Source organism: Ascaphus truei, chromosome 9, assembly GCF_040206685.1.
Source record: "Ascaphus truei isolate aAscTru1 chromosome 9, aAscTru1.hap1, whole genome shotgun sequence".
In the NCBI taxonomy this organism is placed as follows: domain Eukaryota; kingdom Metazoa; phylum Chordata; class Amphibia; order Anura; family Ascaphidae; genus Ascaphus; species Ascaphus truei.
Window position 1 is genome coordinate 20,236,879 of NC_134491.1, and position 12,918 is coordinate 20,249,796.

General features: G+C 48.5%; 1 protein-coding gene across 1 annotated transcript in view; it reads right to left on the bottom strand.

The window, feature by feature from the left end:
* The window catches only part of LOC142502516 (uncharacterized), a 16,297-nt gene continuing 3,379 nt past the window's right edge, over nucleotides 1–12,918 (bottom strand). The window contains exon 2 of the mRNA XM_075613605.1: nucleotides 1–4,161. Coding sequence (XP_075469720.1) covers nucleotides 2,613–3,377 — 765 coding nt within the window. The 5' untranslated portion in view covers nucleotides 3,378–4,161 and the 3' untranslated portion in view covers nucleotides 1–2,612. The remainder of the gene's footprint in view (nucleotides 4,162–12,918) is intronic.

Sequence of the window (12,918 nt, forward strand, 5' to 3'; positions counted from 1 at the left end):
CACACACACACACACGTGTTTTCATGAACACCCTCCCTCTCCCAGCTCAGGGGCCTGCCGTGGGCAGGACACTACGTAACTGGGAGCTCTGCATATTGTCTCACTCACTTAGCTTCCTCCATCACATTCACTGTCTAAACGTGGCTGTGCTCTGCTGAACGTGGCAATTCCGGACGTGACGGTGCCGGACATGGTAGTGTGGTCGGCTGAACCTGGCAGTGCCGCCGGACATGGCTTGTTCCCCTGTGTCATGGAGCAGTGACAGACACACCTGAGCAAAGATGAATATGCAGATCTTACCTAGTATTCCTGTGCGTCCCATGAGCACTGCATGTATATTCATTTGCTCTGCATGTATGTCTATATACACATCTGTGGACATAGCATTGCCAGGTGTCCAGTATTGAACCGGACTGTCCTGGGACCTTTCGTTTTCCATCATGTCTTATACTGTATATTTGTCGCTCAATCTCCATGAAATGTGCACAATTACACTATATAAGAAGCACAATGTGGACAATCAACTGATGCTAACTAAATGATGTCACTGTATTATGTCATCAAGTACCAGATGCGCTGCGGGAGGTTTATGTTAGTAACAGTGTTTCCCCCCCAATCGCAGATCGGGACCATTACTGGGAGTTTGTGGTGCCTGCCTGCTGGTAACAAGAGGGCTGAGTCGTCCGCGGTAACTTTGGTACACCGGAACAGGCTTCTGGGGTCCATACCCCACGTAATACTTAGCAGTGCAGCGCCTCCATCTGCCGTAGGCTCCAGGGATATGGAGACGATCTCCCATGGTAGAACTTGTACTCTCCCCCCAATTAGATCACACAGCAGGCAGGAGGTATATTGGAAAACAGGAATAGGTTTATTACTACTCGTATTGCAGTAATACAGGTACTCAGCAGTCACCTGCCGCATCACAGTCTCTTCTCTCAGATATCACCGGAGATAGTCCCTGGACAGTCACTACGGGCCTATGGCACCCGCAGCCATCCTAGCTCTTCCCCACCTCCCAAGCAGAGGTATAGTCACTCTACTCCTCCCCGGAGGGAAGAGCGCATGGTAAGGCCCCAATCTCAGACTCCCAGTCGTGACCTGCCTTCCTCATGGGGAAGGACAACCAAGAAACTTTAGGGCGGTCCTGCCCTTAAGTACAGCCAGAGGGCGGGCATCCCGTTGGCCCAGGCACAACAAGATATGCCACCCCCTGCTGGCACTCAGGCGCAGCACCAAGATGACGGGGGGAAACCCCATGAAAACTACTGGCAGACCTGTGAATACCAGGGTTTACTGCAAGCCCATTGGGTAGATTTAGTAGCATGGGGGTACCCCGCTACACTCTCCCTCTGGTGGAAATACCAACGTCCCCTCTAGGGGTTCTAAATTTTTGGGTACCATCTCTGATGTAACCTGAACAACAAAATAACATTTCACGTGATATCACATTAATATGCATGATATACAGTGTTATTGAAAACAGCACAGATCATATATGCTCCATATACTTGTATTATGGCGGTAATAAACACATAGGTTCCTCCAACAGGGAGAACCTTACTTTCAATAATAATGTTCAGGATCAGGCTTCAGCACAAATGCTCCTGACGCATCAGTAACTGTGACAGAGAATACCCTCTTTGGATTTCTCTCAGAGATATACTCTACTCTGTCCAGGTATACTGACCTACCAACTTTCCAGACTTGGACAAGATAGGCTACTCTCTCATGTACGTTATGGAATGTGCTGCGGTTGTGCTCTAGCACATAAGCTTTCACCGCTTCAATCAGCCATTGTTCCCGGTTAGCATCAATTTCTCGCATAATAGGCTCCGGAACATATGGATACTCAAACCCATGCGAGCTTCTGTATTTCTATAAGACAAGTCGCTCGGCGCGGCTAATTTTAGTAAGCCGGCGACCTTCAGCTCTACCTGGTAGAACCCAGTAAAAAGGTTTCTGAATAGGAGAAACATAATTTGCTGGGACATTACCCGACGGCTGTACATGTCCCGCTATTATACCCACTTCCATTGTCCTCATTTCCTGAGCAGCCTTATCAGGACTATACACCCCTTTTGTCCACCAATCGTGAACTATGTTGTCGGTTTCTAATAAGAACCTCATGCAGTCAATAAAGGGTACATATCCCTGAAACTGGAAGTGCCACCATGGGTGTGAACTAGCAGGCCCTGCCACAGCAACCCCTGGGTGTGAAATATCAGTGGAAGTGGTAGCATCAGAGTTAACAGACATTGCATACTGACTAAATTCACTATTTACACTGCAATTGTCTACATCTTCATTAATAACATTATCATTAGTAACAACATTACTATCGGTCAGCATAGTATTCCCATAAGACCAGTCTTTCCAGTCCGAAGAGGGAACATGATTCCTAGAGGCCCGCAAGCTCCTCTTTCTGAAGTAATGTTCTCTTGCGACCCGATCAGCTTCCCCAGGCGGTAACCCACCCTCAGACTTCCGGACTGAAGGGGTTCCCTGATCAGAAGATGGGCAAATGTCTGGAAAACTAGCTGTACTGGTCGAGGACAAAGGAGCCTTGCAAGTGTCCAAGTCCTGAACAAGTACGTCCCTGGGGCCCGACACTAACATAGTATTGACTGAGCAACAATGGACTTCGGCCTTGATAGGAACATTGTCACATTGTCTTTGTGTGAAGCCCAACCTGCAGGAGTAGATACATCCCTGCGTCTCAGAGATGAGTCATCTTTGCAGGTCAGTTTCAGGCTAGCCCTGCGTTCACTCATAGAGCGAATGAACGATAAGGGAGTAACTGAAAGAACAGTAGCAGTACTCACCTGAGTGGGGATCAACGGCTTCTCAACTGCCCCAGCAGTTGCTATCTGCAGGATGTCATCTACGGCAATTGGTACAGGATCCAGGAGCTTGTCCAGATCCTCCCCCAACATAATGTTGACATACGGGCGTTGCGTAGAGGTGGGTACTTTGTCTTGATCGATATCCACCACAAGGACATCGACACCGGAAGACACCTCCATCAGCACCGGAGAATCCCTGGATAGGCCTTGGGACACCTCTTCGAGGGGTAGGCTCATCCACCTCTCGGGTCTCACGGTTGCAGTCATCGGTACGGGACTCCACTGGTGTGCAAAGTCGCTGGCACCACTCGGCTCATCTCCAGTCTCGGCTTGCAGAATCATCAGAGGCCGGAACACCACCGAAGAGCGGCGGCTGCTGGTGCAGGAAGAAGGTAGGGACACATCCGCAGGGGAAAGGCACCAGATCATTTCCGAGTTATCAGCGGCAATCTGCAAGGCCGGTCCCAGTTCATGCGCCTCTGAGAACAACGGTGCCTCCTCACCCAGGGCAGTCACCTGGCTCCGATTCATCGACCGTCTCTGGTTCCTCCTCGGGGACTGGGTCTGGAACCGTCTCAGCGTTCTCTGTGGTCATCGGGATACTCGAATCCCGATGGGCCTCAGCTAGGGCGCACGGGCCCTCCGAAGCCTTCGTTGTTGAGGTAGATTGTTGCTTGGTAGCAGCACGGTCGACCACCCAAGTCTTTACTTGTCTTTGCTTTTGACTCTTCTATGGAAATCCTTGTCCAGATGGTCCTCGGATCCTCCCAATAGCATATACACAATGTATAGGGAGCAAAAGATTAGACGAAATACTTTCGCAATATAGCAGGGGGATCAGCCAGGGGAGGTATAAAGTGAATAATGCTAGTAATATCACAATACTCACACGGGCATGTGTAAGTACATACACAATGAGGGGTTTCTGTGCCTTTAAAGTGGATCCAGAGATCTCTATCCCTTCAGTAATGATATTCCTCCAGGTGCCAGACACAGCTCACACCCACATGATCCCAATAAGATTTATATGAGATGTGTTCAATAGTGGATAAAAGTGCATTTATTCACACATATATAACAACAAGACTCACATGTACAACAGCCCAAATCAGCAACACCACTGACCGTGTGCAATGCAGCATATAGGATCCTAGACGCCGCGTCCGGAATACAGGATCTTGCATGAGGTCTTTGAACACAGCACACACGGTCAGCTACGGAGGCTTCAATGGGACAAACTTCCTTCAGTGAACTGTATGAGCAACATGTTTCGCCGATGCCACGGCTTCATCAGGCTCTGTGATGCGGAGCGTGGCTGAAGGGATAGGAAAAAGATTGGAGCCAGGAACTTTTCTAAAACGAAAAGGTGCTTTGTTGCCATACCGTGCATGCGGACAGAACTCGTGGCAAACAATAGTATTATGGACTTCACCCACGTCGAGAGCCTCCCAGGCTCCCGCTACGTCACTTCCGGTGCGCCGGGGACTGCCGGATCAGATGGTATCAGTGGATTTTTCGTGTTCCTCTTCTCTTGGTTGTTTGACTGGAACACTCTACGCGTTTCGTTGCTCTTGCGACTTCATCAAGAGAGAGCGACGAAACGCGTAGAGTGTTCCAGTCAAACAGCCAAGAGAAGAGGAACACGAAAAATCCACTGATATCATCTGATCCGGTAGTTCTCTGCGCACCGGAAGTGACGATTCGGGAGCCTGGGAGGTTCTCGGCGTGCCGGAAGTGACGTAGCGGGAGCCTGGGAGGTTCTCGGCGTGCCGGAAGTGACGTAGCGGGAGCCTGGGAGGTTCTCGGCGTGCCGGAAGTGACGTAGCGGGAGCCTGGGAGGTTCTCGGCGTGCCGGAAGTGAAGGGACGAAAGCTCCGGTGTGGATCCAAGTGTCTCCTGAGAGAGCGGAGGTGACCGAGTACCCCAAGGAATCGCGAGTTCCAGGCATATTCGTCAACCGCTACCTATGAGTGCCCACATCGACCGTATGAAGTGTAAGCCTTGAATCGTGTATTTGATATTATAATTGTTTTACCTTTACACTATATGGTCTCTCTTTTTTCTCCTTTGGAGGTTGTGATTGGTGGCTGCTGTTTACACATAGGGCGCATCCACCCCTTAAGTTGGATGAATGTCTGATTTGATTACTTAAAATGTGAGTAGTCATTTTGGATCAATTTCACTTTTTTCACTGTTTATACATTTTTGCGCTATGATATGTTTTTCTATTTTATGACTTCGAGACGAACTCCCCTGACGCTTTGAAAAATCATCCAAGAAAAGACAAGAGAAACAGTCTTTTTTCAAGGGTTGTAGTTTATTTTGAGGTTTTTTCACTTTATATGCACTTTAAGTAGGCACATGTATTATCACTGATTTTATTAATCACATTGTCACTTTCACAATAGTGGTTATTATTATATTTTGTGGTTTGTTTGAGCGCTATTGTCATTGTTTTCCTCACACTTATGCCACAACTGGGCTGACCTGAGGAAAAGATGATGTCTTGATGCACACAGAAGGACTGTATGCTGACAGCAAGACAAGGGGACAAGACCTCTATACCTGGACACAGAAAGTGCCATAGCACAGAAGGATGCTGACCCAGGAGAGCAGAGAGGCCTTCCCCTACAGCAACAACAACAGAAACAGATACAAGACTTTCTTGTTGGACTGTTGTGTGTGTATATACCTTCAAATTGCAAAGCCAGTATGACCAGCCTCACACTGATGAGACCCATTAAGGTCGAAACGGCTGTCTGTGGGTGGGTTTACTGGCTATGCATCTTAACCCAGGCTGTGCTCAAAAGCGGTGTAATGCGGCAAGCATAAGCTTATAGGGGTCCATGCCATATGGATTTGAAGCAAAAGGTAGCACTGTGTGCTCATTTGCATGTCATTTCCCAGGTTCCCTTGCTGCAGTGGAAGCACTGTATGCTGGGTGATAATGGTGAAAGGCGGGGTTGCAGACCTGTCTCAGACATGCAAATGAGCACACAGTAATATTTCCATTTGAGATATATATATATACATATATATAAGTGTGTGTGTGTCTAGGGTGGTAACCAGCTTAGCTACCCACCCAGTTAGATAGGGCTGGAGTAAAGGTTTAGTTATTCTCCAAAGCGGAGCAGGCCTTTATTTTGTTTCTTTTAGTATGTGTTGCCTTGTTAAAGGTACAGGCACAATGAAGCCAGGATTTCCTTTCACCCTAATCGGTCTCCAGTAAATACCTCTGCACACATCTCTTACAGGTAACTAAACGGATTTGTGTGAGATTTGGCGTGGAGTTAGTGACTATGGGGTAGAAGTGCCTTTGAGTGGTTGGGTTTTAAAAGGAGAAAGTGTTTTGGAGAAATTATAGTTATATAGCAGGGTCCCCTGGTACCCTGTGTTCCCTTACCTCCCACCTATCGAATCAGGTACATCCCAGGCTCCCAGAGGTGGAGGTTCAGGTCTCCTGCGAGCCACAGGTAACACACACACACCGTAGACGCCTTATCTCCCAGGGGGTGGGGGAAAGTGCGCTACATTTGGAGGCGCTGCTGAGATTCAGACCTGGGGTGCCCAACTTAAATTAAAAGCAGTCCGATCAGTCTAGGACCATGTCCATACCGTCCACTAGTGGGCCCTAAGGCGCCACACCTCTCCTCGCCACGTGGTCACCATTAGCCAAGTCCTAGTCTCCCTGCCTTTACCCAGCTTACAAACCGCCCCGAGACAGATACCAGTGTTCACAAAAGCCTGTGTGGTAGATGCTAGATGGGATACCGACATCCAGTGGAGTACCTTCCTGGTTGATTGTCGCCGTGACATTACGGTGGACAATGCCCCGCAGTTCTTACTGCTCCCTGACGCCCCGCCAGGTGGAAGCCCGCTCATCTACCCTAGACTGAGTGCCAGAACAGAGGCCAGCCGAGCGGCCCCTAGCTTAGAGGAGTGTCAGACGCCACTAGCCGTATCTCCCCCAGGGAGCGATGCCGGCAGCCGCCGGTCCGTACTAAGCTGCCACAGTGCCTGCGGTTCAGGTGAAGCTCAGTTATTCGCGGAGGCCTTGCAAAAACTTACTGAGAAGATAAGTCAGCTGGCTCCAATCCCGGCCTACCGCAAGTTGAAGGCTTTCTCTGGGACGCGACCCACCCCCTTGGGAGAAGAGGCGTTTGGAGAATGGCAGGACAATGCGGTTCAAGTTCAATGGTTCAGTGTCCTGGACTTACTGTCCAGGTACTATCAATATATGAATGAAAGAGTCTTTGTGATCAATTGCTATATATGGTTCATGGGATAAAAACCATAGACATTCAATTGAAGAAAAAACATTGTTGAAGTGTAGTTAAGGTTTGTAGGTAAAGCCTTCAAAAGTCTGGAAATTTCGAAGTTAAGGTGACACTCAAACCCCCCCCCCATATGCTTTGCCAATGTCATCATGCATGATGTCACAAATGACATCACTGATGACATCACAAATGACATCACAAATTATATGATCCCATCAGTGAATATGGGGTGGATAAAGGTGATTATGGAATTAGTGAAGTTGATATCACGTATGTCAGGATGTATGTAGCATACTAAAGACTACTACTGTAACACCGTGGGCAATTTCCACTCCGACCAGCACTGAAAATAGTTAATTCCTCCAAAGTGATCATCACAGTCAAGCATGGGGGTGCTGTGTGTGTGAGGGGTGGGGGGGGGTGGTATTGAGAAGTCTGATGCTTGTGGGATGCGGAGGGTGGGTAGAGAAAGCCATCAGAGAAGACTGATACTTTGTGGGGAGAGTGGAGGGACAAAGGATCTGCAGATACTTGAGGAGGCAAGGGGAACAAAGGGATCACAGAAGCCTGATGCATCTGTGGGGACAGGGTGAGGGACACCGGAGAAGCCCGATGTAAGGAAGAGAAAGGGAGTGCACAAGCCTCATGCTTCTGGTTGGTGGGTGGAAAGGGGCAAAGAAACACAATGCATTTGGGATGGGAGGAGAAAGGAATCAGTCAGAGAAACCATATGTTTGAGGGAGAAGGGGATTGGAGAGGCCTCATGTTCCTGGGGAGTGGGAGGGGACTGGGATCAGAGAGGTGGGATGCATGGGGAGATGGGGAAGAAGGGTCCAGAAAAGCTGATGTTTGATGAGTGGGCTTGGGGGGAAAATGGACCGGAGAAGCCTGGTTCATATCATTTGGGATGTCATATGTGATGTAATTTGTGACATCATGTATGAGGACATGAGCAAAGCATGGGGGGGCAGTTAAGGTTGCGTGTCACCTTAACTTCGAGATTTCCAGACTTTTGAAGGGTTTGCTTACAAACCTTAACTACACTTTTAACAAAGTTTTTTTTTTCTTTCTCAATTGAATATATGCAGTAAGTCATGATAATATCACGAAATATGATGTATTTTAATCAGTATGGTGCTTCGGGGGTTAATATATGTACAGTTTAATTTAAAAAATACAATATATTTGGTTTACCAGGTCAAGACTCTTCCTGGGTCTGTCCAGAGCTTCAAAGAGGACTTAATTGGTGGGTTATCACGTATGGCCACTAAAAGTACCAGATGGGTTGTATGGAGCTGGTAGAGGCTCAAGGTAACGTCAGTAGTTTTTCCAAAGATGGGAATAAAATATGGCTCTCTTGACAACTTTATAAATAGGATCCTTTTAGAGTTACTTTCAAAGGCATTCTCTGGAGGGTTCTGCAAGGTTCAGGGGACGTGGCTAAGAAAGCATTCCACCAAAGAGTGACTTTATTAAACATGAGAATATGATGTAACGTGATCTACTCTGCATAATAACAGGTACATATGTGTAATTGTGGCAAAAAGACAAATCAAATCGTATTACATGGGTAAGAGGTGCCAAGGATAGATATCCATTTGTCATTCAAATTTAGGCACAAGATGGTCATACTTAGTCTTGATACGTCTGTCATAAATCGCCTGAATCTATTCATGTGTGTCTAAGTATTCTGGAAATGAAGTTGAGCGTTTATATATTCAGGCAAAACTTTTTTTAAACATCAAAAGTTATTTTTTTTCCCTGTCATAAAACAGTCAATCTAGCAGCTGATTTCCGACAGAGGTGGGCTCATGTTTCAATGGGAGAAGAATGGTATATACTGGAAGTCTTACCATGGTCTTGCCCTGGAGTTATGAAACCAGATTTTCAACAGAGGTGTGTTTTGGACCAAACACATAATTTCTCATATTTATACACCAGTGACCTCTGTGGGAGAAATCCTGACATATAGTAATGTACTGTATAGGGATTTCTGTTGTATGTTTTATGCTATTATTTTAAGAAACTGTCCTGCATTTACTTTACTTGTATGTTCTTGTAATTATCTTTTTCTGTAACCTGAAGCATTGTATTTTTATATACAGTATATTAAACAATTCTTTAATAAGTAATGCTTTGGGGCTCTGAATGAACTGTTGCACGCACTGGAGAGAGTATTTATATTTTTGGACACATTTTGCTACAACAGATTTTTGTGTGTTAAATGCATAGTTTTTTTTCTATAATTAACAGGGACATGAGACCCTGGCAGATATATATTAATTATATATTTTACATGTTTCTTGGGTGGTGGAACTGGATAGACATGATTGCAATTGAGTAAAGGATTAATATTAACTAATTGAAAGTACCTTGCAGAGGAGAAAGGTGAGTTGGCTAGCGTAGCCGTGTGTATTAACCCTGGTTGCATATCTAAGTCATGTGCTCACTTGTGTGCTGTTCGTGACAGGTGGTATATGGGGACGGAGTGAGGAGAGATATTCTCCATTTGAGGGACCTTTGCGAAGGTGAAAACTAGGCCATCTTGCGAGCTGTGTATTAACTCTTGTCCAGTATGCAGGTCACGTGCTCACAGGTGTGCCCTACGTGACAATATATTTGACTAAATATACAAACATATTTACAGGACTCACAGTGAAGATCCCAGTCAGAACTCTGAAGAACCTGCTTCTAGAACACCAGTGACGGGTATATATACCCTTACATTGACATCACACATTTGATACGTGTGTGCGCCAAGTGTACATCTGCCTGTGCATGTCATATTGCCAACCTACCTCTGGGTCGTCATGTGGTCCAGTCTCCATATTCCATAGAAATGACACAGAATGCACTGGGGTTACAAAACATGGGCTGGAGATTTAGGCTGTAAGAGCTAGGGGTAATTAATAGAGGTAATTAATAGGGCATGTTCATTAGGGAACAGTGTTACACTTTTCTCTAAATGCCGCTAAGGATGTTTGTGACGTCGCAGAGGTAGAGGAGACCTTTCACACACAATCTACGCTGCGGTCAGGGTGAATGCCAGCGCGCTGGCGCTCGAGCTCCGTGAAGTAAGGCGCTCATTTTGCCCGGGCGATTTGTGTCCTGCTAGTTGCGCACATAGGGGGGCGTGCCATGACATCACGGAGCTGGTTCGCCCTCATTGGGCGAACCGCTCACGTGACGGGCAAACGAGCGTCAGAATCAAATCTGTTTGACTCTGCAAGCAGCTGAGCGCCGTGCGCTCACGCTGGACAAACGCATTGTAGCAATGTGTTTGATCACGCTGAGAGCGAGTGGGCGCGTGCGCTCAGCGTCACCCTGGACGAGGCCTTATCCGCAGGGACAGCAATTGTCAGGTGACCTCAGGGATTTTACAAGCCTGAGACGCGTCGGGTTCCGAAGATTACTCGTCAATGTGTAAATATCTCATCAGCTGCAAATACAGGAGGTGGAAAAGTGGCAAAAAATAACGTACAGTCACCCACCTATACCCTATATATCAGGGGTGGCCAACTCCAGTCCTCAAGGGCCACCGACAGGTCAGGTTTAAAGGATATCCCTGCTTCAGCACAGGTGGCTCAGTCACCTGTTGGTGGCTCTTGAGGACAGGAGTTAATTAATGAGACACTGGGTCGGAGACTGAGCCACCTGTGCTGAAGCAGGGATATCTCGAAAACCTGACCTGTTGGTAGCTCGTTGAGGACTGGAGTTGCCCGTCCCTGGAATACAGAAAAAGACCATTTAGTCCTAATCCTTTGCCTTCAAAAGCATCAAATTGTCCCCCACATTTACAGAACAATTAGAGTGTGACGTACTCGCGTTTCTAGGGGACCCCTGGTTTTAATACATGACAGAATACAGGTACATTACCTGCTACATAGGTACAGTTGAAGGCTGCGCAGCATCCCCCTCGTGTTTGCAGTATTATAGAGTGGGACTGAGAACCACTACACCTATTATTTCCTAATGTACAATTCAGCTAATTTATATGTTGGTAACTTATCCCCCTGAGCATGTGCCAAACTTTTTCTGTTTTTCGAGTGTTAAAAATAAAATGATTGCCTTAGTCTCCAGTTCCTGGGGTTACCACGGTAACCGTTAGACTGCACTGGGCTCTGGGGAGAGCTCCCTTTTAACTTCCCTGACCCTAAATATTTCAAATGCTCAGATCTCCCGAAGGAAGAATCATATTTGAAAAATAACAACAGCTTTGGAAAGGCAAAGAAAAGATCTCTTAATGTTTGAAGTCTCAATACTGTCTGAGAAAAGGAAACGCATTCACTGTCTTTCCTATAGAATCCGGCACAGAATGCTTTCTAATAGTGTGGCAGAGTGTGGGATGCAGTGTGGCGTGGAGGATGCAGGGCAGTGCGAAGGGCACAGTGTGTGGGATGCAGTGCATAGGGCAGAGTGTGGGATGCAGTGTGGCGTGGAGGATGCAGGGCAGTGCGAAGGGCACAGTGTGTGGGATGCAGTGCATGGGGCACAGTGTGGGATGCAGTGCATGGGGCACCGTGTGGGATGCAGTGCATGGGGCAGAGTGTGGGATGCAGTGCATGGGGCACCGTGTGGGATGCAGTGCATGGGGCACCGTGTGGGATGCAGTGCATGGGGCACCGTGTGGGATGCAGTGCATGGGGCACCGTGTGTGGGATGCAGTGCATGGGGCACAGTGTGTGATGCAGTGCATGGGGCAGAGTGTGGGATGCAGTGCATGGGGCAGAGTGTGGGATGCAGTGTGGCGTGGAGGATGCAGGGCAGTGCGACGGGCACAGTGTGTGGGATACAGTGCATGGGGCACAGTGTGTGATGCAGTGCATGGGGCAGAGTGTGGGATGCAGTGCATGGGGCACCGTGTGGGATACAGTGCATGGGGCAGAGTGTGGGATGCAATGCATGGGGCAGTGTGTGGGATGCAGTGCATGGGGCACAGTGTGTGATGCAGTGCATGGGGCACCGTGTGGGATGCAGTGTGGCGTGGAGGATGCAGGGCAGTGCGAAGGGCACAGTGTGTGGGATGCAGTACATTGGGCACAGTGTGGGATGCAGTGCATGGGGCACAGTGTGGGATGCAGTGTGACGTGGAGGATGCAGGGCAGTGCGAAGGGCATAGTGTGTGGGATGCAGTGTGAAGGGCACAGTGTGTGGGATGCAGTACATTGGGCACAGTGTGGGATGCAGTGCATGGGGCACCGTGTGGGATGCAGTGCATGGGGCACCGTGTGGGATGCAGTGCATGGGGCACAGTGTGGGATGCAGTGCATGGTGCACAGTGGGGGATCCAGTGCATGGGGCAGAGTGTGGGATGCAGTACATGGTGCACAGTGGGGGATCCAGTGCATGGGGCACAGTGTGGGATGCAGTGGGGCGTGGAGGATGCAGGGCAGTGCGAAGGGCATAGTGTGTGGGATGCAGTGCGAAGGGCACAGTGTGTGGGATGCAGTACATTGGGCACAGTGTGGGATGCAGTGCATGGGGCACCGTGTTGGATGCAGTGCATGGGGCACCGTGTGGGATGCAGTGCATGGGGCACAGTGTGGGATGCAGTGCATGGTGCACAGTGGGGGATCCAGTGCATGGGGCAGAGTGTGGGATGCAGTACATGGTGCACAGTGGGGGATCCAGTGCATGGGGCACAGTGTGGGATGCAGTGGGGCGTGGAGGATGCAGGGCAGTGCGAAGAGTACAGTGTGTGGGATGCAGTGCATGGGGCAGAGTGTGTGGGATGCAGTGCATGGGGCACAGTGTGTGGGATGCAGTGTCGCGTGGAGGATGCAGGGCAGTGCGAA